Source organism: Rousettus aegyptiacus, unplaced genomic scaffold (genome assembly GCF_014176215.1).
Source record: "Rousettus aegyptiacus isolate mRouAeg1 unplaced genomic scaffold, mRouAeg1.p scaffold_m13_p_7, whole genome shotgun sequence".
NCBI classification, from domain to species: Eukaryota; Metazoa; Chordata; class Mammalia; order Chiroptera; family Pteropodidae; genus Rousettus; species Rousettus aegyptiacus.
In genome coordinates this window covers 66,283,913-66,310,501 of record NW_023416310.1, presented here as the reverse complement: position 1 = coordinate 66,310,501, position 26,589 = coordinate 66,283,913, and the positions used below count along the sequence as shown (strand labels likewise).

Sequence of the window (26,589 nt, the reverse complement as noted above, 5' to 3'; positions counted from 1 at the left end):
GGCACCTGGGTCCCTGATGGAGGCACTATGCATTGGCCCAGAGCTTTGTCCCAGGTGTCAGTCTACTTCCTAGAATCAGCACATGCTCGTTGAATCTCTGTGGATGGTCGGTGAATGCGTGGCCCTCCACCACTGTCATTGCCACTAGGATGAAGGCTTTTCTTGCCATCCACAGAGCATCCTGGGGTTGCACCCTGGATGTTGTCTGGATGTTGGGCAGTCCTCACTAGATCACAGAAGATGGGCAGAGGTCAGCTCTGGGTGGGGGGCCCACGTGGTACACTGGAGACAGGAGGGGGAAATGAATTATAAGCCATAGCTGGCGACAAGGCTGAAAGTGGCGGGGAGTGGGGGTGGGGCGGCAAGAGTAATAGGAGAACAAAGAGATAGGATGTGGGTTTAGAACGGGGTCACTGAGGACTGAATCTTTACACATTGCATGTGTGGTCATGGGGTCTGCAACCGGAAGTCTTAAGTCCTGCCACCTGTACGTTCAGCACAATGGATCATGGTCACGATGCTACCTTATTTGGGGCACAGCCTTCTGCACCTGAATCCGTGGGTGCTGTCTTCCCAACCCGTGGGTGACCGCTGCTGCAGGCCCTGACTGTCCCTCTTTTTTTGTTAGGATAAACAGTATTGCCCGGAGTCTCTGCAGATAATGGGACAGTCTTGCCCAGAGTCTCTGCAGATAATGGGGTGGCAGGACTTCAAGCCCAGGCTTTTGTGGGGGAGGGGGGCATCACCCGCTGACCTTGCACAGAAGCAACCTTTGGGGCAGAGGTCCCGTAAGCATGGAAATTGTATAACTCCGGGTCTGATTTTTCCTTTTTTTTACTGCTCACATTTCTCGTCCCATATTTTGGTCACTCAAATAATTAGGACGATAAATCACAGAGTCATTTAGATGCATGTCAAATATGAAATTAATACAGTAGAGCTGATGCCCCACCTTTTGGCTACATTTTGGTGTTCATGGAGTTTTAAAACCTGGCTGCAAATTCTTTGACATGTCCATCATCCTGAGGTGGGGGCTCTGGCTCCCAGCCGTGAGGGTGAGTGGTGACTCCTCACACCCAGAGGGAATGGCGAAGTGGAGCTTGGTGACCTGAGGCTGCATCATAAAAGAACACATAGCGTCTACCCTGCTCATTGGAATGGATTCCTGCACCTAGCACCCTAAGCCACCATGCACACTTCCAGCTGCACCGAGGCCACCAAGGACGAGCTGCTGCTCTTGTTCTCAAGTCATCCATCCCAGCGCAAGTGTCAGCAATGTGCAGGAAGGAGCCTATAGATCAGGGTTGGCCACTTTTTTCTGTAAAGAGTGAGATCATGCAGCTCTGCTGGCCATATGAGCTCTATCACAGCTACTCAACTGCCATCATCGCACAAAAGCAGCTGATGACAATAGGCACACGAGCAGCAGTATCCAAATCACACGTATTTGCACAGACGGGGGGTGGGGGTGAGGACAGGGAGACCCACGGGCTGTACTTAGCTCACTCCTATTGTAGATGGTTCTAGTCCCCAGCCACTTGAACCCAAGATGTCAGCAGAAATGGAAGAGCGAAGACAAACCATCTCCCATGTGCCTGTCCCAACCTCCTGCCCACAGGGCCCACTCACTTAATGTGATGGTGACATTTTGCCCACCTTGTCTGGGGTGGCTCATCCCATGGCAATGGACTACGAGCCCAGTTTTATACAAGGAGTAACCTCATTAAGAAAGTGAGATTTGAGCAAAGACTTGTGGAAAAAGAGTTCATAGGGAGGGTGTAAGACTGGCGGAACAGTATTCCAGGCCAAGTGAACAGTCAGCGGTGTGAAACCCTCTAAGGAGGGCTCTGCCAAGATGCCTTAGGGACCGTGCACCCCGCACACAGGCACGCAGGCCAGGCTTGATGGCAGCTTTCCCCCATCTGGGCAGACTGCCCATGAGCCCTCCTGGAGAAAGAAGGGCAGCCTGGTGAGTAGCAGCCGGGAGGCAGCCCATTACCCCCATCTGTGGGAGGTGCTGCCAGGCTGTTTTTCTTCCTCCTCCATTCTCTCAGTGGCCTGCCATGTCCTCCCCTCCGAGACTCCCCGTTGCTCCAAGGACACAACTGCAGGCTCAGCGTAGATCTGAAAAACTGCTTGGCTGTTGTTTCAAGTTGGCTGGTCAGGAGCAGCCCACCCACTACTCACCTGGCCACTGGGGTCCGGTGTCATAACGTGGGGCAGTGACCGAAGAGGTGACCCCATTCTAGTTTTGCTTTTGTTGTCATTGTAGGCACCAACCTGTCTAAAGTCATTTGGGCTGGGTGTCTCCTTCTAGCAAAATCTACTACAAAAGACAAGGCAACCTAGGGGACAGGAATAGTGTGACAAGAAAGCAGCACAAATGAAGTAGAGTAAGGGGGCAAGGTTAGAGAGGACCAGGGACCAGGCCACCGGGACCTGGTGGGCTGAGGGCAGGACGCTGGCTGTCATGCAGCAGACTGCAGGGGCCACTGCAGGGTCTGAGGGTTTTGAGTAGAGGAATGACATGACCTGCTCATGCTGTCAAAAAAGGTCACATGAAAATGCATGAGTCCTAAAATGTCTCCTTTGAGACAGCAGCGTAGGCATGTCAGTCACCGCCCCGATGGGACGTATCCAACATCCACCGCTTGGATTTCTTTTACTATTAACGTCACGGTGGCTCTGCACACAGATCGCCTCCCTGCGCCCCTGCTCTGAGATTCTCCTGGATGTTCTTCCCCCCAGAGGGGATGAGCGTCCCCTCTCCGTCTTGCCCTGGGGCGCATGGGGTACTCTTTTCTCCGAGGCGCTCCGTCGGACGCTGGGAGGCCGGGCCCCTTTCCCGCCCCGCCTCGACCGCGCCTCCCGTGCGGGCCTCTCTCCCGCCCTCGTTCTCCCTCCCTTCCTCCTGTGGGCCGGGTCCCTTCCTTCCCCGCGGCCCGCCCCCAGCCCGCCCCCAGCCCGCCCCTTCCAGCTCGCGGCGCCTCCTGTCTCCACTCCGGCGCCTGCTGCCCGGCACCGGACCCGCTGCTCCGCTGGCCCGGTAGCCGGTGCGCCCATCGGGAAGTCTCCAGGCCCGCGGCCTCGCGATGGGGCGGGCCCCGCTGCTGCTGCTGCTGCTGCCCTGGCTCTTCGTCCCCACGCTCCGGAGAGGGGGTGAGCGTGCGGGGCCTCGGCAGGGGAGATCTGGCAGGGGGCAAGGGCTCGGGGGGACTTGGAAGAGGCGGGGCCAGGGAAGAGGGCTGAGGTCCGAGCGGGGATCCCGGGTGATTGGTCCGGGGGAGGGGTCTCGAGGCTGGGGACTTGGGGGCTGGTGGCGCAGGTCAAGGATTGGGGGAGGCAGGGCCGGGGGGGCGGGCCAGGGTCGATGTCGGTGTTGGGGGCGATTGAGCCCGGGGAGGAAGGCTCGAGTCTGGGCACGGGTGGGGGCGCCCCACTGCAGGGCAGGTTTACCACCACCCTCTACCCCCAGGGGTGCTGGGGGTGGAGCGCAGGGAGCGCAGGGAGCGCAACAGCCCAGAGCGCCAGGACCAGCCGAGGGCGCGAGCCCAGTGGAGCGGGCGGGGGGTCCCGAGGGCGCCCTTTCCCGCGGAGAGGAGGTGGAGCTCGGAGGACTCGTCTGGAGAGTTTCGAGTCTCCAAGTTTTCGGCCGAGCGGACGTGGTCACTGTCCTGGCCAGGAGTTCGCGTTAAACTCTCCCAGGACATCCCTGCGCCGCTGACCCGCTCCGGCGGGAGCTTGGGGGCCGCAGCCCCACCAATCCAGGGACCTGAGCCCTCAGACGCGCAGGCTGCGATCTTGGGGTCGGGGTCTGGGCGCGCGATGGACCAAGGCTGGAACGGAGGAGGAGCGGCGCCCCCATTGGGCCTTCTTGGGCAATACCTGCGCCTCTTTGCCGGATACCCTATGGAAGTTGTGGAGAGAGGGCGCATTCTGTATCCCTATTGTTGTCGGCAGGACCTCCTGTGCCGCGACAGCGTCTAGGTATATCCCAGAGCTGCCAGGTGTGGTGACAGGCATTCCCGGGTCAGATGCTGGCTGAGAGAGCGCAGGGCGGCCAGCATGGGGGGTCCTGCACCCACAGCTGGGTCGCCGGAGAGGGGTGAACGGCTTAGAAGTCTGGGCGCCTGTGCACTCACTCCTCTAGGAAGGTGGAAGAAACTAAACCAGGCCTTAGCAAAACACAAAGAAACGGGGAGAAAGGTATGCTAAATAAACACATCCTAGGCATTTTTCCTTAGCTCCACAGTTTCCATCCAGCCTGTGGTTTTTTGGGTCTCTTTTTGACGTAAATATGGCTGAGTAGCTTTTGCCTGTTAGAGTCAGAAATGTTTTTTAAGAATACCTGAAAAGTTCGAGTTAAGCAATTCGCTTACAACTTTTTTTTTTTTTGAGGCAGTCCTTTGAAAGTTCAGTTGCTCAAATGAAAAATTCTTAAGCCCCCTATTTTTGTGCATTAAATCACATAAAAGACTTATAATTTGGGGCAACATAGCAATTTGAAACAAACATCAGAAGGCAAAACCAATCGAAGAACTAAAACAATCGTTCTCTGCCCCTCCTCAGTCCTCAAAAATTCTCTGCATTTCTGCCAGAATCATTTTTCTTAATCTGCAAATATGTTATATTTTTCTACTGGCCATAAATAGTCTTGGAGGTAATGAGTGTGGTAAAAAGTTGTGGGAAAAGTAATGGAAACAGTAGTTTTTTGTAAGATATTAAAAATAGAGTTTTTCTTTTTTCAAATTTTTAAAAGCTATAATAAAAAACTTTTGTAGCTGATCATTGGCTTTAGTCAGATGATCCTGAAAGGTCTGTTACATGCACTCAGCAGGAAGAGTGAAGAATTTCTCGTTTTTCTTCATCTGCCTTTAAAAAAAAAAAAACAAAAAAAATCTTGAGTTTACCTGGAGACATCTGGCAGTGTGTGTGTGATAGCCTACCTTGTGAAAAGCTTCAAGATTATGATTTGCAGAATTAGAGCAGAAGTCAGAGTGCTCTGGGAGGAGATTACGAATGGCAATGAAACTTTTAGTCTAGTTTTGAGGTTTCTGTGTTACATATTGTGGGTCCAGGCGGTTTGCTTACCAGACAGGAGAGGGGGTGTGAGAGACAGGGTGGAATGTGTGTGTGTGTGGACGCAACCCAGGCACACACAGCAGAACTGAAACTGCTGAACCAGGGACATTCAACCCTCTTTCCTGCTCAGTCTCTGGTGGGGGGCTGGTGAACTGGCTGTGTGGTGGGGGGAGGATGGAGGAGGAGCATAAATGTGGGTAAAGCGAGGGCATGGCAAGGCCTTAGATGGTGCACGCAGCTCAACTCAACCCTGGGAGCAAACTGGGCTTTTAAAACTGTTGGATGTTAGTGTGTTCCACCCGCGATGCTGTGACGGACATTACAATATACCGTAAACACTTTCCCAGGGAGAACTGTCATTTGTCTCAGTGTTTGTGGATTTTATAACTGTGGCCTCAGATGCTTTTTGGAGGTAAGCAGGGCTTATGCCAAAAACACATAATTCTTGAAAATCTGTTCTGGTCCCCTTCCTCAAAGTGCTGAATGGAACACAGTTATTTTTTATGTTAATTCGAATGATCTTTTTCCATCTGACTTTTATAAGTAATTTCCAGATAATCCCAGGAGCAGGGCTGGTTGGAGATGTTTCTGAACAAGTTGAATCTTTAGATGCCTGGGAATTGGGAACATGCAGCCAGGTGGACAGTTTGAACCAAGACCTTGGGTTTAAACTGGCCTGCCTCACCCACCAATGAACACACGGGCAATGGCCACTTCTCACATCATAGCCAGGAGGAGATTTGAGGATGACTCCATCTGTGTTGTCGTTTGGAACTCCCCGGAGGCTTCCCATTCCTGGGTTTGCAGGGCCTCATGGGGCCTCCACTCCTCTGACTCATTTCCAGTGACTCCAGCCACAGGGCCTCCTTCATCTGCAGTGGATGCGGCCCTGGCTGGATCTGGGCCCAGGGTCTCTGCTTGCCGTGCTTGTCTGGGTTTCCACTCAGCTGCTCTCAAGAGGCCTTCCCTCACAGCCTCCCCAACCAGTCTCACACACGCACACTCTCCATCAAATTTAATTCCTAATGACACTTCTCACCACCCAATGGTGGACATCACTGTACTGAGCCCACCTTAGGCGCTCAGTGGGTATCTGTGGACAGTGCCCATGACCAGTTGTCCACTGCTCCGCCCCATGCTTCTCCCCTTCACCCTCTACTGGCTTTTCCCAAAGCAGAATTACTACAGCTCCTGGGCCTTATATGCAGTGCTTGGTTGGTGAAAAACCATCTTCCATTTTGCTGAGATGCCAAAGTGATTTCACTACTAGAAAAGGCAGGACATGGAGAGGAGATAGACTCCGGGACTGCGTTACGTGAGATAGCAATGCTAACATAGTTTATATTCTCTGAAATATTCCAACTAGAAAAAAAAAGTCAAATGCCAATTTTTCACATTAAAAACACAGATTTAGCTGCAACTCGTGGGTGTGAGGCAGATTGCCCAGTGCTCAGGTGGTCACCCTGAGTGCTTTACCTTCAGTGAGAATGGTCTCACTAGTTTAATCATAAGCCGAGCACAAGCACTTGGCTTTGGTTGCTGGGCATCTCAGCAGGAGATTAATTATTACGAAGATGGAACAAAGCATTTGAGCTGGAATAAAGTCCTCAGCAGAGATCTGAGTAGCCAGCAAACCCACTCCTGTCCCGCATGGCCGGCCTCAGTTTCCTCCTCTGGTCAGTGGGACTCAACTATTCATAGAGTGATGGAAGGATGAAATGAGCTAATGAGTGCCCTAGAAATACTTGTCTTTGTCACTGAGGACTTCTTGCCTTTGCTGAGCTCTGATGTACTGGTAGTTGTTTTCCTAGATGAGGGGAAGTTCTCTTTTTCTCTTTGAAATGTGTCCTAAAGTGCATCTTAGGCCACTCTCCCTATTTCCTATGGGCAGGGCTGTGGGTATCCATCCACATGGGATTTTGTTTCCCGATGGCTCCCAGGTAGACCTGGCTTGTCTGCAGGGCCACCCTGCCCTCCCGCTGCTGCCCTGCTCTGGCCGCCCTGCCTGCCCACCCCTTACCTTCAGCCACTGGACTCAGACTATCTGGTCCAGGAATATCTTCCTGTCATGTGCCTCTCAGGAAGGTCAGTGCCCGCTCCACTCTCTCCCACATAACTGCGCCAGTGTGGGTGTAGTTTCTGTTTTGTTTTGGGTTGGAGTGTAAACACCCAGATAGTGCCTTCTCTTTTGACCAGCTAAAACCAGGTTTTCCAAGTGAAGCCTTCTGGCTGCAGTTGGAAAACGTGACTTCATTTCTTAGATTAGGATCCCCATACCTGCCCAGTGTGTGTGTGCTGGTTGTCATCCCACAGGGAGCCCAGGAGCCCTACTGACCTCATACTTCCTGTTAGTGGCAGGTGTGAGCTGCCCCAATGCCCAAGGGAAGCCCTGATCCTGCCTCTGTCCCTGGGGGCATGTGCTTGACTCTCCCTTGTTCTGGCCCCTTTGCCCCTACCTGAGATACAGGCCTGGAGTCCTGCCCTCCCATGCCTGAGTCTTAGTTTGCTTTTTGTCTCAACAGTGGCCAGACCTTGATCTTGGCCAGGGCCCAAGTCTTCCCTAGTTTTGTGAGACCACAGCTGGGCAGCCATCTTTCTTGGTAGCTGTGTCATCCAGCTCTCTGGGCCTCTGTTAGCAACAGGACCCAGTGGGCACAGACACATTACCTTGAATGTAAAGTGGTAAAGGAAGAAAGGGTGACTGTGTCTTCCACATTTCACTGGGAAACCTACACTCAGTTCTAGAGCATTTTATTTCACCCTTTACCTGCGTATTCCTTGTCAGTGCTTCTTCCTTAATGCTAATGTAGATTTTCCATGAGTCTTGGGGTAGCAAGGGGTGGAGGAAGAAGCAGGGGTTGGGGGGAAAGAGGGAGAGGGAGAGAAACAGAGGTCGACTTTATGTTTCAACCAAGGTTCCAGAAGAGTAGTTTTACACCAAGAGACTCATGCTTGGAGAAACCCCACTTCTTGTCATGTCTACATGTACAGAGTTGTTTATGCTCATGTGTTTGTCCCTGTGATCAGTTGTCAGTGATGTCCGCTGGGCATTTCTCAGCCGGTACCTTCAAGGGGCTGCCCAGCTCTGTGCGGCAGCTAAGGCCCCAGCCAGACCCGCTCAGGGTATGCCGCCCTCAAGGCTGAGGTCTCGGGCTGGCACCCGGCAGTGGGCAAAGGGACAGATCTCTTTGTGTAATCTGCTTTTTAGTGGAGTGGGAGGCTGCCCAGTTCCCTCAGTATTCAGGAATGGTAAACATCTTAGAATTTGCCTTCGCTGTGGTCTTGCCTCCACCCGAGACATGTGAAGGAAAGCCTTGTTTATTGGGGAGAAAGGACCGTTTTGCTATTTTAAGCCTTTGGGCTTGTTAAAGCTGAGATAGGCTGGCCTGATTATGGTTTTGAAGAATGACTGTTTTCACAAATCAGAACAGGTTGTCCCAGTGCAGAATATTAGAGCCAGGACTTAGACCTGCTGAAAGTGGCTTTGTCCTGGGCCTGACCATCTACCGAACACACAGCCAGCTGATCCAGCCAGTCCGTACTCATGGAGGCCAAGGGCACAGCCTCTGTGAGCGGGTTTCCACTTGTTGCTGGCCGGCTGCCCCCACGCAGGAAGTGGAACCAGGCCGTCAGCGTTTTTTACAGCGCTGGCACATGATTTGTGGATGAAAACAATGTTCTTTGAAAGTTTTGGAGCAAAGGAGAAAGGGAAGTTGATCCGGTTTAGCATTAAATTTGAAGCGTTAATAAAAAAAATAACCACTTTAAGAGTCCAGAGATGTACATTCTCATCTCAGTTTTGATGTTAGCATTCAGGGATGGGGCTGTGGGGGAGGAGGGTGGAGGGGAGGGGGGGGTGTCATGTGTTACTTCTCTGAAGCTCTGAAACCCCACTGTTCCAATGGCAGGGCGTGGGGGGTGAGTGATTCTGGGGTCCCCTCTAGGCAGGAAATGGATTCCATCAGAAGAGAAAAGGCGCGCTTGGCCACTTGCTCACAGGGCTGCTTCCAGGTCGTGCCAGCAGGAGCGTGACCCCTTGGCCACAGCCCGACTCTGGTGTCGGTGTCCTCAGGCGTCAGCTGGAGGTGCGGGGTGTTTCTTTTTAAAATGAGCCCCACCAGCGGGTTCTTTACTACAGGCAGCTGCCACTCCCTGCCCCCGTGAAGCAACCCTGGCAGCTCTCTCTGGGGCAGTAGCATAGTCGAGACGCACAGATGTATTTCTGAGAACGCTGAACTTGTCCAAATTATGGCCTCAGATCTGGGGGAGCAAGGACTGAGGGTTTCCGAGAGGCAGGGGCTGCATGTGGTATGTCTGTCTCTCCAGTGTGCAGAGCAAGTGACGTTTTAAAAATCTATTTAATACTAGGATGCAATTTTATATTTGGAAATCTAAAAATATGTTTTATAATACAAATCATAGAACGTAAACCTCCTCAGCGTTCTAGCTGGGAGGACAAGGGAAAGTCAACTAGTAAGCTTTCCTGTGAACCTTTTTTTCGGAAGCCTGGGCTCCACCTGGGACCTGTAGACTCCATCATGGGGTGGACTCCATCATCGGGTGCACTCCTGGGTACCGCCACGGAGCCTCACACCCTGCCACCTTAGAACCTGGCACTGAGGGCAGGAATCGGAGCGTTGGGTCCATCCAGGGAAGGAGGCCAGTCTTGCATCGGGGTGAGAACTGCGGACCTGGACGTTCCTGGAGCCCGGCGCCCTAGGATTTAGGACCAGGGGTGAAGGGAAGGCTCAGGCCTCTCCTGCGGGCCATTATAGAGGGTCTCACCACCATCATTGGGGGCCAGCGGGGAAGCATATAGACCTAATTTTACTGCTACACTTTTTTCTTTCTCACCTGCCCCTTTTCTTTATAGTCGAATCTTGTTATAAAATATTTAGGACACACCCAAAGGGTAGTAACATTCACCTCCATGCTCACCGCCCAGCTTAAGAAAGCAGGAGTCAGCAGCACAGGTGAGGACCCCCTCCCCCTCTGTCTCACCCCCGCCTTCCCTCCTCCGGAGAAACCACTGCTCCACATTTAATTACCTGGCATCGTTTCGTCATCATCGAATCACACGCAGGCATGCGGGCAGCACTCTGCAGTGTCCTATGCCATGCCAGTGACAGGTTCTTTTTGGCTACATGCAGCAGAAAACTTGCCTCAGTTCTGAGAGTTCTTTAACATTCTAGATGCGAGTCCTTTGTCAGATGCGTGGTTTGCGGATCACATCTCCCAGTCCGTGGTTGTTTTTCATCCTCTTAACAGGGTCTTTTGCAGAGCAAACACGTTCACTTTCAGTGAAACTCAATTTACCAAGTTTCCTCCTTACGAATCATACTCTTGGTGCCAGGTGTGAAAACTCTTGCCTAGCTCTAGATCCTGAAGTTTTTCTTGTCTGTCTTTTTTTCTCTCCTAAAAGTTTTATGTTTTCTATTTAAATCTGTGACCCATTTTGAGTTAATTTTTGAATATGCTGTAAGACTTAAGTCAAAGTTCTTTCTTTTGCCTGGGGATGTCCACTTACTCCAGTGTCATCCTTCGAGAAGGCTGTCTTTCCTCCCTTGAAGTACTTTGACCTTGGCCAAAGAGCAGGCTGGTAAATCATGTGTGTCTGTTTCTGGTCTTCTCTCCTACCCTGTTGACTTGGGCGTCTGCCCCTCTGCTGATGCTACACACTTTGGTTGTGACAGCCGTATAATTAGTTCTGGGTTTGGGTAGACTCATTCCTCCCACTTTATTCTTCTTTTTCAAAATCATTTTGACTATTCCGTTTCCTTTGCCTTTTCACACAAATTTTAGAAACATGTCGTCTATATCTCCAAAACAATCTTCCTGGGGTTTGTTAAGAAGGATGTGTGTGTGTGTGTGTGTGTGTGTTTTCCGACATCAAATATGGTGTTTCGACAACAACCAGTTCTCTAGTTCCCTGACACTGTCTGGTGTCCTCCAATGCCATTCAATTCCAACAGTAACTACCTCTAGTTAGTGGAGACCCCACAGGTTAAGGACTTGATCCCATAAAACCTCCCCATCCCCCACTTCGGATACCAGCTTGAATGGAGTGTCCAGTCTACTCATATGACTGCATATTCAGGGGTCCCCTTCTGTCCCCCTCAGGTTCAATGAGTCACTAGGATGACTCATGGAACTTGGGAAAGCACTTGTGATTAGTTTTATTATAAAGGATACAATGCAGGAACAGCCAAAGGGAAGCATTGCACAGAGCAAGGCCTGGGGAAGGGGCTGAGTCCCCGACTACAACTGTTGATTTGTTTCTTTCTCCTTCCAGTTCTGTCTGTTTCCGCTTCACATGTTTTGCATCTCTTTGCTTTGAGACATGTGGTCACCCCTCAGTATCCGTGGAGGATTGGTTCCAGGACTGCCCTCTGCACCCCCATTCCAGGGTACTAAAACCCACAGATGCTCAAGCCCCTTGTGTGAGGTGGGTAGCATGAGCACATCCTCCCGTCTACTTCGAATCACGTCTAGGTTACTTCCTGTACCTAACACGGTGCAAGTGCTATGCAGATACTTGTTCTGTGGTATCGTTTAGGGAATAATGACGAGAAAAAAAAGTCTGGACACGTTCGGTACAGATTCGACTGTCGTAGGCATAACTGCCTAGTACGGATGTCGGCAGCAACGTACTTTTCTTTTTCCTGAATATTTCCAATCCCTAGTGGGTTGAATGCATCAACATGGAACCCATGGACACAGCGGGCCTACTGTGCTCATGCATAATTGCTGTGTCTGCTTGGTAGAGTGACTCTTCTGTCGTTATAGAATGTGCCTTTCTGTCTCCAGTGATCTTCTTGCTTTGAAACCTACTTCATCCGATATTGTCGTAGCTGTCCTGCTTTCTTTTTATTCATGGTTACATGATACATCTTTTTCTATGCTTTTGTTATATTTGGAGTGAATTTCTTATAAAAAGCAGTTAATTGGGTCACGTTTTTCCACTCTATTATGCCAATCTCTGTCTTTTAACAGACAGGTTTAGGTCATTTACATTTAATGTAATTACTGCTATGTTAGGTGTCAGACTACAGAATCCCTACCTCTTTTTAAGTCCCGTTACCTCCCCCATGGAAAACGTTATTATCTCAAATGTTTCCTCTTCATGCGTAGAACCACATCAGACTATGTCACATTTTTTCTTCAACCACCAGACATAATTTTTCAAACTCAAGAAGAAGGGGAAAATTACTGTATCGACCACTATTTTTGCTTTTCCTGTTTTTTCTTCCCTCCTGATGATTCAACTTTCCTTCTTTTGTTTCCTTTCTGTTTAGAGAATTTCCTGTGGCTGTTCTCTTAAGGTCTGTCTGCTAGTGACGGATCCTCATAGCTTTCCTTCTCTCCCTGTGCTTTCGAAAATGTTTTCTTTGTCTTTAGTACTTAGAAGTTTGACTATGATGTATCTTGGCACGGACATTTTGGGGGTTGATCCCATTTTGGGTGCGCTCAGATATTTGATTCTGTAGGTTTACATCTTTCGCCAGATTTGGGAAGTTCTCTGGCACCATTTCTTCAACTGCTTTTTCAGCCTCGCCATCTCTGTCCTCTCCTCCCAGGACTGACAATACATGTGTTGGGTCTTTAGTGGTAGCCTTGTAGGCCCTGGGGACTCTGTTCATTTTTCTTCCAGTTTCTTTTCTCTGTTGTTCAGACTAAATTATTTTCTATTGTCCTGTCTCCCAGTTCACCAGTTCTTTCCTCTGCCCCTCCGTTCTGTGGTTCAGTGCCTCCATTCATTTTTTTATTTTGGTTATTGAATTTTTTCCATTAAAAAATTTTGTTTGGTTCTTTTTTATACCTTCTATTTCATGTGTTCCCTGCTCACGATTGCTCATTAGAGTTATTTTTATCATTCCTTTAAAAGTGTTTTGGATAATTCTGTCATCTTGGTATTGGTATTTCATTTAGTTTGAGACAGAGTTTTCATTGAAATGTAGACATCTTTGGTATTATTTTATGAGACTGGCTCTTATTTAAATCTTTTGTTTTACCTGATTTTCTCTGCAGGGAGGAGGGTACACAGCCTCTTATTGCCTGGAGATGGTGGAATTTTAGGTCTCCACTCTCCCTCCGCTGGAATTTTAGGTCCCCACTCTCCCTCCACCTGAGCATGGGAGAGTCCTCGTCACAGCTGGTTGCAGGTAGTGGAGTTCTGAGTGTGCACCAGACCTACACTGAGAGCTCCCTGGCTGGGAATGGGCGGGGAGCCTCGTGATGCTCTGAGTGTTCCCTGCCCTACCTCCACTGACACTTGGGGTGGGAGGAACATTCCCTCGAGGCAGTGGTGAAAGTCCTGACTCCCCACTAGGCCTCCTCTGATAACCCCAGTGGGGACGAGGAGGGATGCCTCGTTAACGCCAGGTGGGAGTGGAAGTCCAGCTCCCCACGTGGGCTTCCACTAACACTAGTCAGTGGCCAGCAGGGATGAGTCCCAGCTCTCTACCCGGCCCTCTCTGATTCCACAGGAAGAACAGCTGTCACCTCTTTTGAGAAGGGTGGGACCATGGTATTGTATGGGTTGTTTACCTGGAGGAGAGCAGTTTATTGTCTAAAAGTCTTCAGTCTTGCTGAACCATGGTGACCTCAGGTCCCAAGGTCCCTAGTCAGTCTGCCTTTTCTTTACTTTTCAGAGTTCTTTTTAAATGTCTTTTTTATATGTAATACCCAAGGTTTTTGTAGGAAGAATATGGAAAAGTACATCTATTTGTGAAGGGAGTTCTTTGCCCTCTGTCCCTTAGAAAGACAAACTATTCTTTGCTTTTCCAGAGATAGTCATGTTTTAAAAGGAAATAATTTTTCTTTTGGAAGAATGGCTTTTTATGAAAGGAGTTCAGGTGTGGGTGGGCTAAGAGGGTACATGTCAGGGTGGTATGATGGGGGAGCCACACCTGGAGCCTGGGAGTGTCTCCTGGTCTTGGGAAAGCCACGTCTGGCCCCCAGGAGAACCCGCCCCAGACTCCAATGTGGGGGCTGCTGTAGGAGCACTGCCAGAAAGTGTTCCCTTGGCATCTTTCTGTTGCACTTGGCATGCTGCCAAAGGGGAAAGAGAAGGAAAAGGCCTAGTAAAGTAAACGTGTATTTCTGCCTCCCAAAGAGGCCGCATGGCCTGGCAGCATAGCTGTTTTCTGTAAGCACAAGTAGCTACACTTTCGAGAGAAGACAGAGTGGGCGTTTCATGTTATGGGAATAATGGCTGCCATTTGCTGCCTGTCCGTGCACACCAAGCCCAGTGCGTGATCGTGGGCAGTCTCTTTCTCTCACCTCTGAGGCTGTCGATTTCACCTGTCTGACTCGGCGATGAGGAGACTGAGTCTCAGAGGGACAGGTGGCTTGCACAAGGTCCTCTGGTTGAACGAAGCTTTGCCTTGCCCCTCAGGTTCCAGAGTTCTTGAGCTCAGCACCCTCCCAAGCCAGTGCATTCACACCCAGGCTCTCTTCCTGGGGATTCTTGGACTGGACCCAGGGGAGCCCCCCGGCCAAGGTGATCTGGGCCACTGTCTCCATTCCCGAGGGCAAGCATCTGGTCCTGGTGGCGTGTTGGCATCACTAGGAGGGTGTCTCCAAAATCCCACCTGCTGCCGCCCTATGCACTCTGGCTGTCAGAGAAGCCGGCATCAGAGCTCAGAACCCCCCTGGAAATGCTGGTGTTCCCCTGGATTGTGGATGAGGACAGAGGTGGGGGGACATTGGAATTAGGTTCTGGCGGCATTGGTGCCCTGAGACGGGGTCTGCAGCTCCCCGGGAAATTTGTTTTGCAAAGCTCTTCTACCAGGAAAAAGTCAAGTGCCCAAGATTAAAAGTGGGGTTCAGGCTGAAGGGGACAATGAGGATCTGCACAGAGCCCTTGGGACATTGGGGCTCCCACTGCTGATGCGTGTGCAGGAGGTGGGGGGCCCTGCCTTTTTTGGGCCTATGGGACGAACCTGGGAACTGGGGGTCACCTAATAATCATCCATTGCCTCTACCCAGAGGCCTGAGCCCTTTCCCCCACTCTGCGAGGGCTCACAGGGGTGGTTCGCTGAGTGTGCTGGTCCCAGTGCCTCCCACCCACCTTTCGCCCAGCCTGTGGGGGTGACAGTGAACTCCCTGGGGCCTGGCTCCAGCTGGGGTCTGCGAAATGATACTTGGTTACGATTATCTGATTAAAGTACTGGCAGGCACAGTCAGTCCTTGTGTATCTGGAGTACAAATGTAACTGGGGCATCCTGTTTGTCTCTGGCAGCCCTGTGTCCCCAGAGCCTGTGGAAAGTCTGACACCAGCGCCATGTCTCACCCCCGACTTCACCGTCTTCACTGAGCAGGCCTTCACCCCCTGCATCCCCACCGCCGCCTGGCAGCTGTGACCCCCCCAGCACACACAAGTCACCACTCGCACCCTTCTCTCCAGCAAGGCCCCTCCCAGGTTGTCTCCAGTAGCTGGGTGCATTCATTCCAATTAATGTGGCATGTTTTCGACTTGCAACTTAGGGACAGTCAGACTATGTGACCTCAGGTGAAAGGTTTTTTAAAGGTTTCTGGTGTTGTTGCTGCTCTTTCTCAGTGGAGGATGCTTGGCTTTTGCATAAAGTAGAAAATTTCTGTTTGTTTGGAGTCTGGCCTCAGCCAGTGGAGGTGAGAGGCAAGTCCTTAAACCAGGTGACAGAGGTGCAGTCTTGTTAGGCCTTTCTCCCAGGGCAACAGGGCCATGTGCACACATGGGACTGCAGAGGCCACAGGCCTTTCTGTGAAGCACAGAACCTGTCACTGCAGGGGCCACCGAATAGCAAAGCCAGGCAGGTGGCAGGCCAAGGGCACCGGGCAGCGCCCACCCCAGGCATGTCCACTTCTGGCCCACACATGCTCTGTGATAGAAGCAGGGACCCCTGGGAGTTCAAGGACAGTGTTCGGCCTTGCTGCCTCCCCGAGGCGCCGAACTTCAGAGAGCAGGGGTGGCCCACGGGCTGGCCTCCAGTCGAGCTCTGACCCCATCACTGCTTCTGGACTGGAAGCAGGCACATGGCATAGGACACTCGGAGTGGGAGAGATTAAACAGGGCTCGCCCCCTGCACCCTCCCCTGCCCAGCCCTGCTGCACCCTCCTTGGCTGTGATCCGAGGGTTCTGGAGAATCCGGGACTTGAGCTAGGGGAGAATGTGTATGCCAGCCCTGGGGAGGTCCCTCAGAGCCCTGGGCCATTGGCAGCACAGGCTACAGGTGTGCTTTTTCCTCTCGTTTGTGGCTGCATTCACCCTATTCCAGGGCCATGTTCCCTGTGCCTTGTCTCAGGCACACCACCTTGGTGATCGCACATGCCCCAACGAAGCCCCGAAATTCCTACATTGGGCAGCCAACGGCCCAATTCAGGTGCAAGCAACACAGCATCAGCCAGCATTTGCGCAGTGCTCTGGGCACCTATGCACCTGACCATCTCCACATTTCTGTCCCGCCTGGCTCCCTGGAGGCTGTGTCACAGTGCAAGGGACTGGGGCCTCTGAGCAGCACCACCCCAACACGCCTGCTGCTGTGCAGCAAACATTTGTGAATTTACAGGTGGGTATACGAGCTGGTTGCACGGAAAACAGCTTTAGCACTAGTGGCTTGTAATTGACCACTTCTGAGTCCGAGAGACTAAGGCCCTCTGACGTCTCTTTAGCTGTGTGGTTAGGGCAGGACGGCTGCCTCCGAGGCAAGTCCCACCATGGTCCTACCCCTAGCCATAGTAGTGTCCCTATCCAGGCCATCTCTGTTCCCTGCCTGCCCTTTAAAACACTGTCCACATCATACACATTTATTCCTTTATTCCGGTGATATTCTCTGCATGTCAGCTCCATCTCATGTGCCACACGGGGCCCAGGAGATGCCACCCCCAGCCTTCAGGAAAGCTGAAGACAAATTTGTTCAGAAGGACAAGGCGAAGCCACCTGGGACTGTGGTCCGTGACCTGGACTGGAGGGAGATGATGGAGGCACAATCAATCGTCTTTAAGAAGCTGACACTGGAATTGGTCAACGCTGAGTAGTGATTGGTGACACATAGGCACACAGCAGGGGCACGTCACCATGTCATTCCAGGACTGGAGGGCTGTGGCTCTTGGAGTTGGCAAGTGCAGTTGCTGGAATATCCATCAGCCAGCCACTCTCGGGCCCGAGCCAGAGGCCACTTACCCAGGGTTGCCTGTGAGGTTGAACCTCCCACTCGCTGCCGTCCAGGCCACACATGGAAATGACTTGAAAGCAGGTGGGAGGGGCAGGGAAGGGGAAGGTGTCTTGTGAATTCCAGAGGCGGCCCCACTTGCGTGCTTTGGAGACAGGACCGAGTTCTCGCTCCGTCTCTGATCGCAGGTGTTATACACCTCGCTCTCTTATGAAACATCTCCACAGTGGCTGTTGTCGGGCCAGCACGTTCCCTTTGTCACTTTGAAGGCAAGTTCACAGGAACAGGTTAACAAAAATGAAAAGCTGCAAATTTTTGGTCTGACCTCATCCCACTGTCACGCCCCCCAAAATAACATTAAAGTTTTCCACTTCTGGGAGGAAAAAGCAGGGGAGGAGCACCAGACAACTGAAGCAGTCAGAACAGTGAAAAATTGGCAGCTTAAGGTATAATTTCTAAATGATCATTGCCCTTGGGTCCAAAACCTTGGAATGATTTTCATTTTGCCTTTTTTTATGTTTTCCATACTCATTCAGTTCCCGACTGTGGCAATGGCAACACTCCCTCCCCCCACCCCAGAAAAGTGCAGTGTGGACCTCACCAGCCCTGTGGACCTCCGTCTCGGGCCTGCATGCCGTCGGTTCTCACATTCTCTGCAGCAGCTCTCACTAACTCAGCACAAAATGAGGAAACAATACGAGGAATAGTAGCTGACACTGCCAGAGCACTTACCGTGACCCAGTCCTAGCCATCCCACCTGTTCTCCCGGCAGCGGTCCGGAGGGCACGGCCGTCCCACCCCCGCCTTCCCCAGGGGGGCGCTGGACATCGCCTGGCGAGCTCCCGGGCTCCCGGACTGTGTCTTGCGTGTCGGGTCGGGCTGACCTTTCTCTTGTGAAATGGTGGCGAGGTGAGGAGGCGGACGTGCTCTCCCCTCTCCTATCTCTGGTGCCCCGCAGCTCCCCGCCGCCTTCTTGCCGGTGCCCTCCACACGGCTCTGGTCTCCTCCTTGGCCTGCTCAGAAACCTTCCCACCTTCCCTCTGCCCCCACCGGGTTGAGGGCTCGTGGGAGCGCCAGCCCAGTCTCCAGACTACTAGGGTCCATATCCTGCCGCTGCTGTCCTAGAAATCCTGTCCACCCTCCTCTCATTCATGCCTTTACTTATTCCTTCAACATACGGATTTCGAGCGCCTCCTTGGACTGGCTGTGGTGTGGCTACGAGGCCTGAGGGGTCTCTCTGTGTGTCCAGCGGGGAATGGGACATGGAATGAGTGATCACAGCTGTTACGACGGGGGTGGGGCAGCACGTATCTGGAAGGGCTGGCCATCAGGAGTGGGGAGAGATCAGTGAAAGCCTCTCCTATCCCCAGTTTGCCACATCTCCCCTTCAGTCCTGGGGCCCTCTGCTGACCCTCTGAGGAAATGCCTTTCTGTGACCCCTTCGACTGTAACAGCAGATCTGAGACCAGCAGGGGCTACGTAAATATTTGTTGGCAATTAAATCATTCTGCCAACTTCTGGCAGATCATATCTGGACATGTTAACTTTTAACCACACATGGTGATTACAGGGTGGGTGTGGCTGCTCCCTGGCTTCGGCGACACCACCTGAGTGGGGGCCTCGCTGTCGATAGGTTCAGTTGGCAGCTCTGTTCAGAAAACTGAAGGGTAAACCCCAAACCGTAATCAGAAGTTAACCTGCAGGGCTGAGATTACAAATCAGGTTTCCAATTTACACTTCCTAAACTTGTGTAAATATTTTAATTTTTCTTTTCTTAAATTATTCACAACAGATATTTGTTACCTTAATAATTAAAAAGATCAAGTGTTTTTAAGTAAATTAAACAAACCAAAAGAAGTATTGTTTGCTTCCTCCCTCCAGTTTTTGCCTTCTATGAAAGGAATGTACATGGAAGGAAAAAAAAAAAGACAGTGATTTGGCCCAGACCCAGCTCCAGCACATAGGAAGGGGCAGAGTTAAATTTGCCGAAGGAGGAGGCAGGCGGACTGGGAGTACTCGCAGGCCCATAGAGAGAGTGGGCACGGGCATCGGCAAATAGCCCGGCAGTCTCCATAGCAGGAAGCACCCCAAGCCAGAGGAAGGTGGGGGCTGTGTGAGGCCCAGGCACTGACCCTGACCCCCCGCCCCGGTCTTGGGATCATAGGCCCGCACTCATGCATGAGGCCCACCCAGCATGCAGAACCACCCTTCACCTGTCCTCAGGACAGTGGATACTCTAGCTCCAGCACACCGTCTGTCTGGACAACCGGGCCAGGCCAGCCCGAGCCTGCCCCACAAAGCGACCACCCCAAAGCACAAGGAGCCATCCCCCAAAGCACACAGAGCCACTGAGACCTAGAGCTGGGACAAGCAACGGGCTTTCCCTGGCTCCTTCCAGTGAAATCTCTTATCCTCCACCCTGGCACTCACCCCAAGGTGTCCTCAAATGCCACAGCCAGAGAGTGGGCCTGGCATGGGCAACAGCTGCATGGAGAGGACTCACTAGCCGGAGCTGGGGCCTTCCGTCCAGAATGATGTGGCGGAGTGGGGGCAGAGGGACACACTCTCAGGCGCTCCCTCTGAGCCCGGACCTTCTGCTTGTAGCTCCACTCGCCAAATAAGTGCTTAGCTGGACACTTACGCTTAGAATTTTTTGTTGTTGATCTGAAATTTGAAATTTAACTGGGTGTAGTATGTTTTGTTTCCTAAATCTGGCTCGGCCCTGAGCAGAGACCACCCTACTCCTGCATGCACACACACAAGAGCCCAGGAGGGTGTGACATCTCAAGCGTGACAGGGGGCACAGCCCTCTCGCGGGGATGGGGTGTCTCAGTGTGCCCCAGTCACCAACTCCGGAGTGCCAGGCCTGTGTCCCTCCAACTGCAGTCTCACCAGCTCGCGGGCAGCATGTTCGAATAGCAGCAACCAGCATGCGTTGGATGCTCCAAAAATGCCATTAAAAAAGTGAAAAGTGGTGAGCCTGTAGTTTAGGAATATCATGGGCCACAGGAGAGAGAAACACTTAGGTCCCTTCCAGCAGCAAGCATTTTGCTGGGAGCTCTAAGTTGTCTGCAGCTGGTGACACGTGTGCGCTTGGACCCTCATACTGAGGGATGGGTCTCTTTGTGACAAGAAGTGGCCTTCACAAGACTTCTGGCCAGGTCTGTGCCACAGTCTTGTGACTGGGCCGACGTGAGAAGGTGGACTCTGGTGCTGCCACCTTCCTGCCCTGCCACTGCGTTGTGTATGAAGGAGCTGGAATGAGTCACAGTTAGAAAAGTCTTTTTGATGGGGCTGTGGGGGTTCAGAATGAGTCACTCCAAGGCGCGCCTCTGGTACACGGGTTGTTTGGGGCTAAGGGCACACTTATCTTCAGGCTCAGCAGAAACTTCTGCCCCTCCCCCCGCTCCTAGAGGAACTTGAATGAGGGGCCATGCCCACAGCAAGGATCGTCACAGACCATCCACAGGGCAGGCAAATTTCCTTTTACTAAACTGCCACCCTTCTTGTCATCTTGCGATGACCCTCTGAAGGCCCCGGCCCCTATCCCATCCCCAGCTCGGGATGTCTTACGTACCCACGTCCCCTTTCCGTCATGCTGGGTCTCTAACTCTCATGTACGGGGTTCCCACACATGTGTATATTAAATTGATCATTTTCCCTTGCTACTCTGCCTCATGTCTGTCTGGTTGTGAGACCAGCCGGAAGAACTCCGAGGGTACAGAACACATCCTTCCTGGCCCACGGGGGAACTAATCTTTCTTAAACCTTCTTGAGATGGTGCTGAGTGAACACGTGCACGAGCCTGTGGACGAGACGTGTGTTAAACTCCTCTCGTGTCCTTGGAACCCCAAGGGTCCCCTGTTGTCCCCTCACCATGGCCTCACAAGTTGAGAACCCACTTGGACGAGACATCAGTATTTAAAAGGCTAAAGGTGGATCGTGTTCTGTTTTGCAGCTGTCGCTGAGGCGAGGGAAGGAACCGCACCCACCCTGCCACCCCCAGGAGGCCTGGCTGAGCCCCTGCTGGCTGACCACTCGCCATCCTCCTCTCCTCCCAGCCGTGGGGCTTGGCCCTCTGTGCTGTTGTCACCAACAGGAAGTGCAGTCCCCCTCAAGGCCGCCCCTGCCCGGTCCAGGCACCTTCCGCCTCTTGCATTTAATCACACGGTCGGGCACATAATACTTTCTGAACACCAGGGCGTCAAGTTTAACTGCTCCATCAGTGTCCCCAACGCGTATCAGGATGCCCATATTTCCTGGTGGAAGGATGGCAAAGAGCTGCTGGGGGCACACCATGCTGTCACCCACTTCTACCCAGATGACGAGGTCACGGCGGTGATCGCTTCCTTCAGGTAAGTGATCGTCCTTTCCTTCCTTTTTAAATGTCGCGCTGTTGATGGTTTCAAAGCAAAGCCCTCATCCATGAAAAGCAGCCTTTTGTCTCAAGCCCACTGGCCACTCCAAATGTGGATGAGCAGCGGATGACCGGGGCTGTGGGTCTCTTCACCCGATCTTGGCCCCATGGGAACTGTTGCCTGTCAGGTGCTCAGGGCCTAGGGTCTCCCCCAAGTCCTACCGGTTCTGTCACGTCCTGCTGGAGCCCAGGGCTCTGCGGTGAGAGGGGACACCATTCCTACTGGGCATGAGGACACATCGAAAGTATCTGTGTGGAGCTTTAAAAACAATGCAGTCTGTCCATCACTTTCGTCCACCTCGTTCCCCGTCCCTTTCTCTCCCCACCCCCAAACTCTGCTGCAGATCAAGGCACTGACGTGGCCTGCAGGCAAACTGGGATAGGGAAGGTGCACGATCCAAAGTCTGCGGGAATGAGACAGACCTTCAAAGAGCCACTTGAGTCACCATCTCATTCTGCTTTCTCTTACCCTGGGCAAGCCACTGACTTAGGGAGGTGACAAGGACGAGCCAAGCCAGGATGTGTACCTGGAACAATCCGTTGTCAGTGGGATTGAGTCACTCAGCTTCAGAAAACTGTGACCATGAAAGTGGCTACCCTTTCCACCACCCCGTTTTATTCTCTGCTCTTTCCTGTTTAGCCAGGAGAGTTCTGTCTGTCTGTCTGTCATTGTTTTTACATGAGTACCTCCGTGCATATCTAGTGTCAGAATCTGGTGGACCTGTGGTCACTGCAAGCTCAGAATGAGGTCAGTCATGCAGGGTTGAAGTGAGAGCCTTTGCCTGGGGTCCCCACCTCAGCCCAGGGACCTCATTCATCTGTCACCTCCACTTTATCTGGCCTGACCCCTGAGGCCATCCCAGGCTGTGTCATGTCTCTTGGTGGATAAGTTCATGCTTCCTTTCCAAATTACCCCGGAGCTACCGCAGGCCTGATGACTCTGGGTAGTGTGGTGTGTCAGTTCTCCCACACAAAGTGCCCTGTTTTGCATTTTTCCCCAAGTTCCTGGCCTGGTCTGCATCTGGGCACAGACCACACACCCTCCAGGTTTAAACGCCAGCTGGCCTCAGGCTGCCTTTCTCCCCAGTGGCTGTGACCTGCGGGCAATCTGGCTACATTTTTTCTGCATTGACGGAACACGGAGGCTTCACCTTTACACAGCTACAGCTTCTGATGGAAGAAGGGGCATTGACATTTAATAACAAATAAGGAGCAGTTTAGAGGCTTAAAGAGACAGGAGGCGGGCTCATTGGTCTTGTCCGGTGTCCCTTGCGGGGACGCTGCCCTGCTGTCTCCCTAGTCTGGGGTCCTGAGTGGGGTCCAGCCGTGAGCCCCTGGTATTCTTGACAAAGAGGTGGACTCGAGCCACATAATGGCAGCCCAGGTGAGCTGTCAAGTGCTGTGCGAGGGTCAGAAGACACACAGGGAGTTTTAGAGTGGACAGTGGCCCCTTTTGGACTTATGTCTTTAGGTGTCAGGAGGTAACCTGGTGATAATTATGAGAATTTTAGAGGAAAATAATACATTTGCACAGGTTCAACTTATTTCTCATGAGCTCATCCTGCAGGAAAGACATCTTATTTGGCCTCCAAACTGAGCCTCGAAGCAAACTTGCAAGAGTGACCAGAACTCTTGCAAATGATGGGCACTCAGCTGAATTGAGCAGCACTTGGGACACTACCAAGTCACCATTACTATATTCTGCTTTGTTGAAGTCACGTTCAGGTGTCATAGTGCCTGCAGAGTGATTTGGTGAGGTAAATTATAGTGACTTAATCAAGATTGTAAATATTTATGTGATTTTTGGGGGGGGCAAGAAAGAAGGATGTCAGCAACTTTAAACTTGCTGTCTTTTAGATGAGCACCCCGAGGTCCCACCGAGTAGAGTGACCTGCCCAGGGTCACTAGATAATGAATGAGCTGGTCTCCTGTGACAGGTAGCTGGCTTGCACACCTGTACTGTCCTTACCTGTCACACCTCACAGGCTCCAAGGAAGTCACCATGATTTCAGCAATGGGGAAGAGTTAAGAGTTAGTTCTGGCTTTCAGCAAACACAGTTCTATCAGGAATTCATCAGCCTGCAATTTTGTGGGGGTCGCCATTGACAATACCATGTGGACCACCTTTATCTGTAGGACCATACAAAAGATGGACTTCAGTGTGTTGGCCGGGGTCATGGGCACAATGGAGGGAAAGATGGATGTTTTGAGTTAGGTCGTGGAGCCATTTCTCCTTAAGTTGCCCTGATAAGAGAAGGCAAAATTTATGTAGACCTTGAAAATGAGGAGGGCCCCACAGCTTGCACCTGTATTCACCCTTTGCACATGGGGCAGTGGGAGCTGCTGGAGATGGACAGACACTATCGAACTTTCTCAGCCTGATGTTGGTTCCACTTTTCTCTTCCATGTCCTGCCCACCCCACACTTAAGCTCCCACATGCCTCATTCTGAAAACAAAGGTTAGTTGAGCATCCGGTGTTTGATTCATGCAGGACCTATCCAAGCTGAAGGTGTAGCCGAGGAGGCATGTGTGTTGAATACCTTTTTCGAGTGCAGCTTGTGTGCAAGCATTCATATGTGTGTATGCGTGCAAGCATGCATGTGCATGCGATGTGTATATGTGCATTCACATTGTGTACATAAGTCGTATGTATGCATGTGTGCATGGGTGTACATGTATGCATGTGTGCACGTGCATATGTGCACATGCATGCATATGTGAGTGTATACGTGTGTGCACATGCATGTGATGTGTGTGCACACACTTGTGTGCATGTGTGCAAGCATTAATGTGTGTGCATATGTGCATGCATGCAAGCATTCATGTGTCTTCATGTGTGTGCAAGCATTTGTATGTGCGTATGTGCATATGTGCATGTGCTCATATGTGTGCACATATGCAGTGTGTGCATTTATGTATTCATGTGTGTGCATGTGTGCCTGTATGTGTGCACACATGCATATTTGTATGCACGTGTGTGTGTGGATATTGCACATGTGTGTTTGCACATGCCCGGTTCCAGTGTGGTATATTAATCTAAGAGAGTGTCACTCACAGACAGGCCCACATTTTAGGCCGTGTCAATACTTTTTCAACTGAATCGAGTTGTGGACGATTATCACATTTTGTTTCTTTTTTTTCTTTTTTTTTTATTTCCCTGACGTTAAGTCTCCTTGCTTGTTGGTTTGCCTAATTTTCTAAGTAGCAGTCACTCATTCTTCTCTAAACTCTGCAGGAAAAGATGGGTCTCCTGTCAAAGTGATGAAATTGTCAGCCTGGGCATGTTATCCTCAGGCACTGGGATCCGGCTGAGTGATCTTTGCCCCCTTTCTGGGGACCCTCACTTGTCTTGCTTCCCAGCTCATACTTGGGCAACCGATCCCAAGTGATCTTCAGAGTTCAAGGAAGTGACAAAGTAAATGACAGTGTGTGCAGTAGTCAGGGTCCTTCGGAGAAGCCACGGGCTCTGTTAATAGCATCCCTCATCCTCGGGGTTCTAGGTCTTTTGTGCATGAGGTCTTTCCTGGCAGCCATGGCCCCCATGCCACAGAGGGCCATCTGCTCGCTGAGTCCATGGACGTACACATTCATCTCCCTGGGGCGGCAGTTGTCAGTCCTGTGCACCATGACCAAGCCACTTTTGGACATGAGGTTAACTGTCCCAGCACGTGACAGGGAAGCCACAGGACCTGCTGCTTCTGTGCGGGGCGCCGGGCAGGTAGTCCCCCTAAACATGTCCCTATGCTTTCCCCAAAGCATAACCAGTGTGCGGCGTTCAGACAATGGGTCCTACATTTGCAAGACGAAGATAGAGAACGATGAGATCGTGTCTGACCCCATCTACATCGAGGTGCAAGGTGGGTGAATTAGGCTTTGGATTTATTTCCTAAGGTTTTAGCACTATCCTAGGCACTAGACCATGGGCTTCCGTGTCCAGAGGTTACAATAAAAAGCTGATGACTCCTTTTAGGGAGCAAAAGTTCTCAGTGCTGGCACCAGGTACCTCCCCACCTGGTCTGGTGATGATCTGCTTTTTACTCAGCACCTTTCCCTGTCTTGTGTATGGGGACAGTGACAGCAGGGGGTAGATGGGGTCACAGCTGGTCTGGATCTCCATTTGGGGCCATGGAATTCGTCACATGTGGGGTTCAGTATAGCTGTTATAGGACGTGAGAGGCTCGTTGGAGGTGAGAAGCGGGATGTGTGACGGAGAGAGGCTGCCTACATCCGGGGGGACCTTGAGGTCCATTGCAGACGTGAGCTGACGCCAGGCTAGGTGAGCCCAGGGAAAGCCCTCAGAGAGGAATCACCATGTGGTTGCTCCTCTCCCCCTGGGGACTGCTGTCCAGATCTCTGAGGTGCCCATCGGCCAACCATCAGGACGCCTTCCTGCCCAGTTTCTCCTTGCCCTCCCCATCACGGGCCATAGGGCAGGTGATTAGCTTTTCAGGGAAGTTCAACTAGAAGCATCCTCCACTAAAAGGGCCCTCTGCTCCCCACTCTTTTGCAAACGTGACCCCAACATCTGCAAAGGTGGCAGGAGGCCCGAGGGAGGGCTGCACAGACAGCGCCTCAGGGTGATGTTGGCATGAGGGGGTCAGGGAGCAGCCTGCATTTGCTGTTTATCTGGGAAAAATATTTAGAGGACATTTTATTTGTCAGAACCCCAGAAAAATGCCCAAGACAAGAACATGTTAGGTCCAAATGTAGTTTTGCAAAACTTGGAAGCAAGAAAAAGCGTTATCACTCCCACATCACTTCCATTGGGGTCAGGTCTGTGAGTTCCCAGCCTCAAAGGGACATGGTTTACATGCATGAGGACAGTTAGCTTCACCTGTTAAAGGGTGACACAAGCCCCAGATGAGAGAGCTATTGAGTTTTCTCTGAGACGTTCCTGAGGTCCCCTTCCTTGTGGCCTTGATCCTGGAATTAGAGTC

The 26,589-nt window shown here is 51.7% G+C and overlaps 1 protein-coding gene across 2 annotated transcripts in view; it reads left to right on the top strand.

The window, feature by feature from the left end:
• The first annotated feature begins 2,996 nt into the window (after positions 1 to 2,996).
• Positions 2,997 to 26,589, top strand: part of MERTK (MER proto-oncogene, tyrosine kinase) — a 73,559-nt gene continuing 49,966 nt past the window's right edge. Inside the window, exons 1-3 of one of the 2 annotated variants that reach the window (XM_016126112.2) lie at positions 2,997 to 3,159; positions 21,193 to 21,589; positions 25,409 to 25,509. In XM_016126112.2, the coding sequence (XP_015981598.2) occupies positions 3,093 to 3,159; positions 21,193 to 21,589; positions 25,409 to 25,509 (565 nt within the window). In that variant the 5' untranslated portion in view covers positions 2,997 to 3,092. Of the gene's footprint in view, positions 3,160 to 21,192; positions 21,590 to 24,887; positions 25,068 to 25,408; positions 25,510 to 26,589 lie in introns of those variants that run through there. The other variant, XM_016126113.2, reaches the window with a different exon arrangement.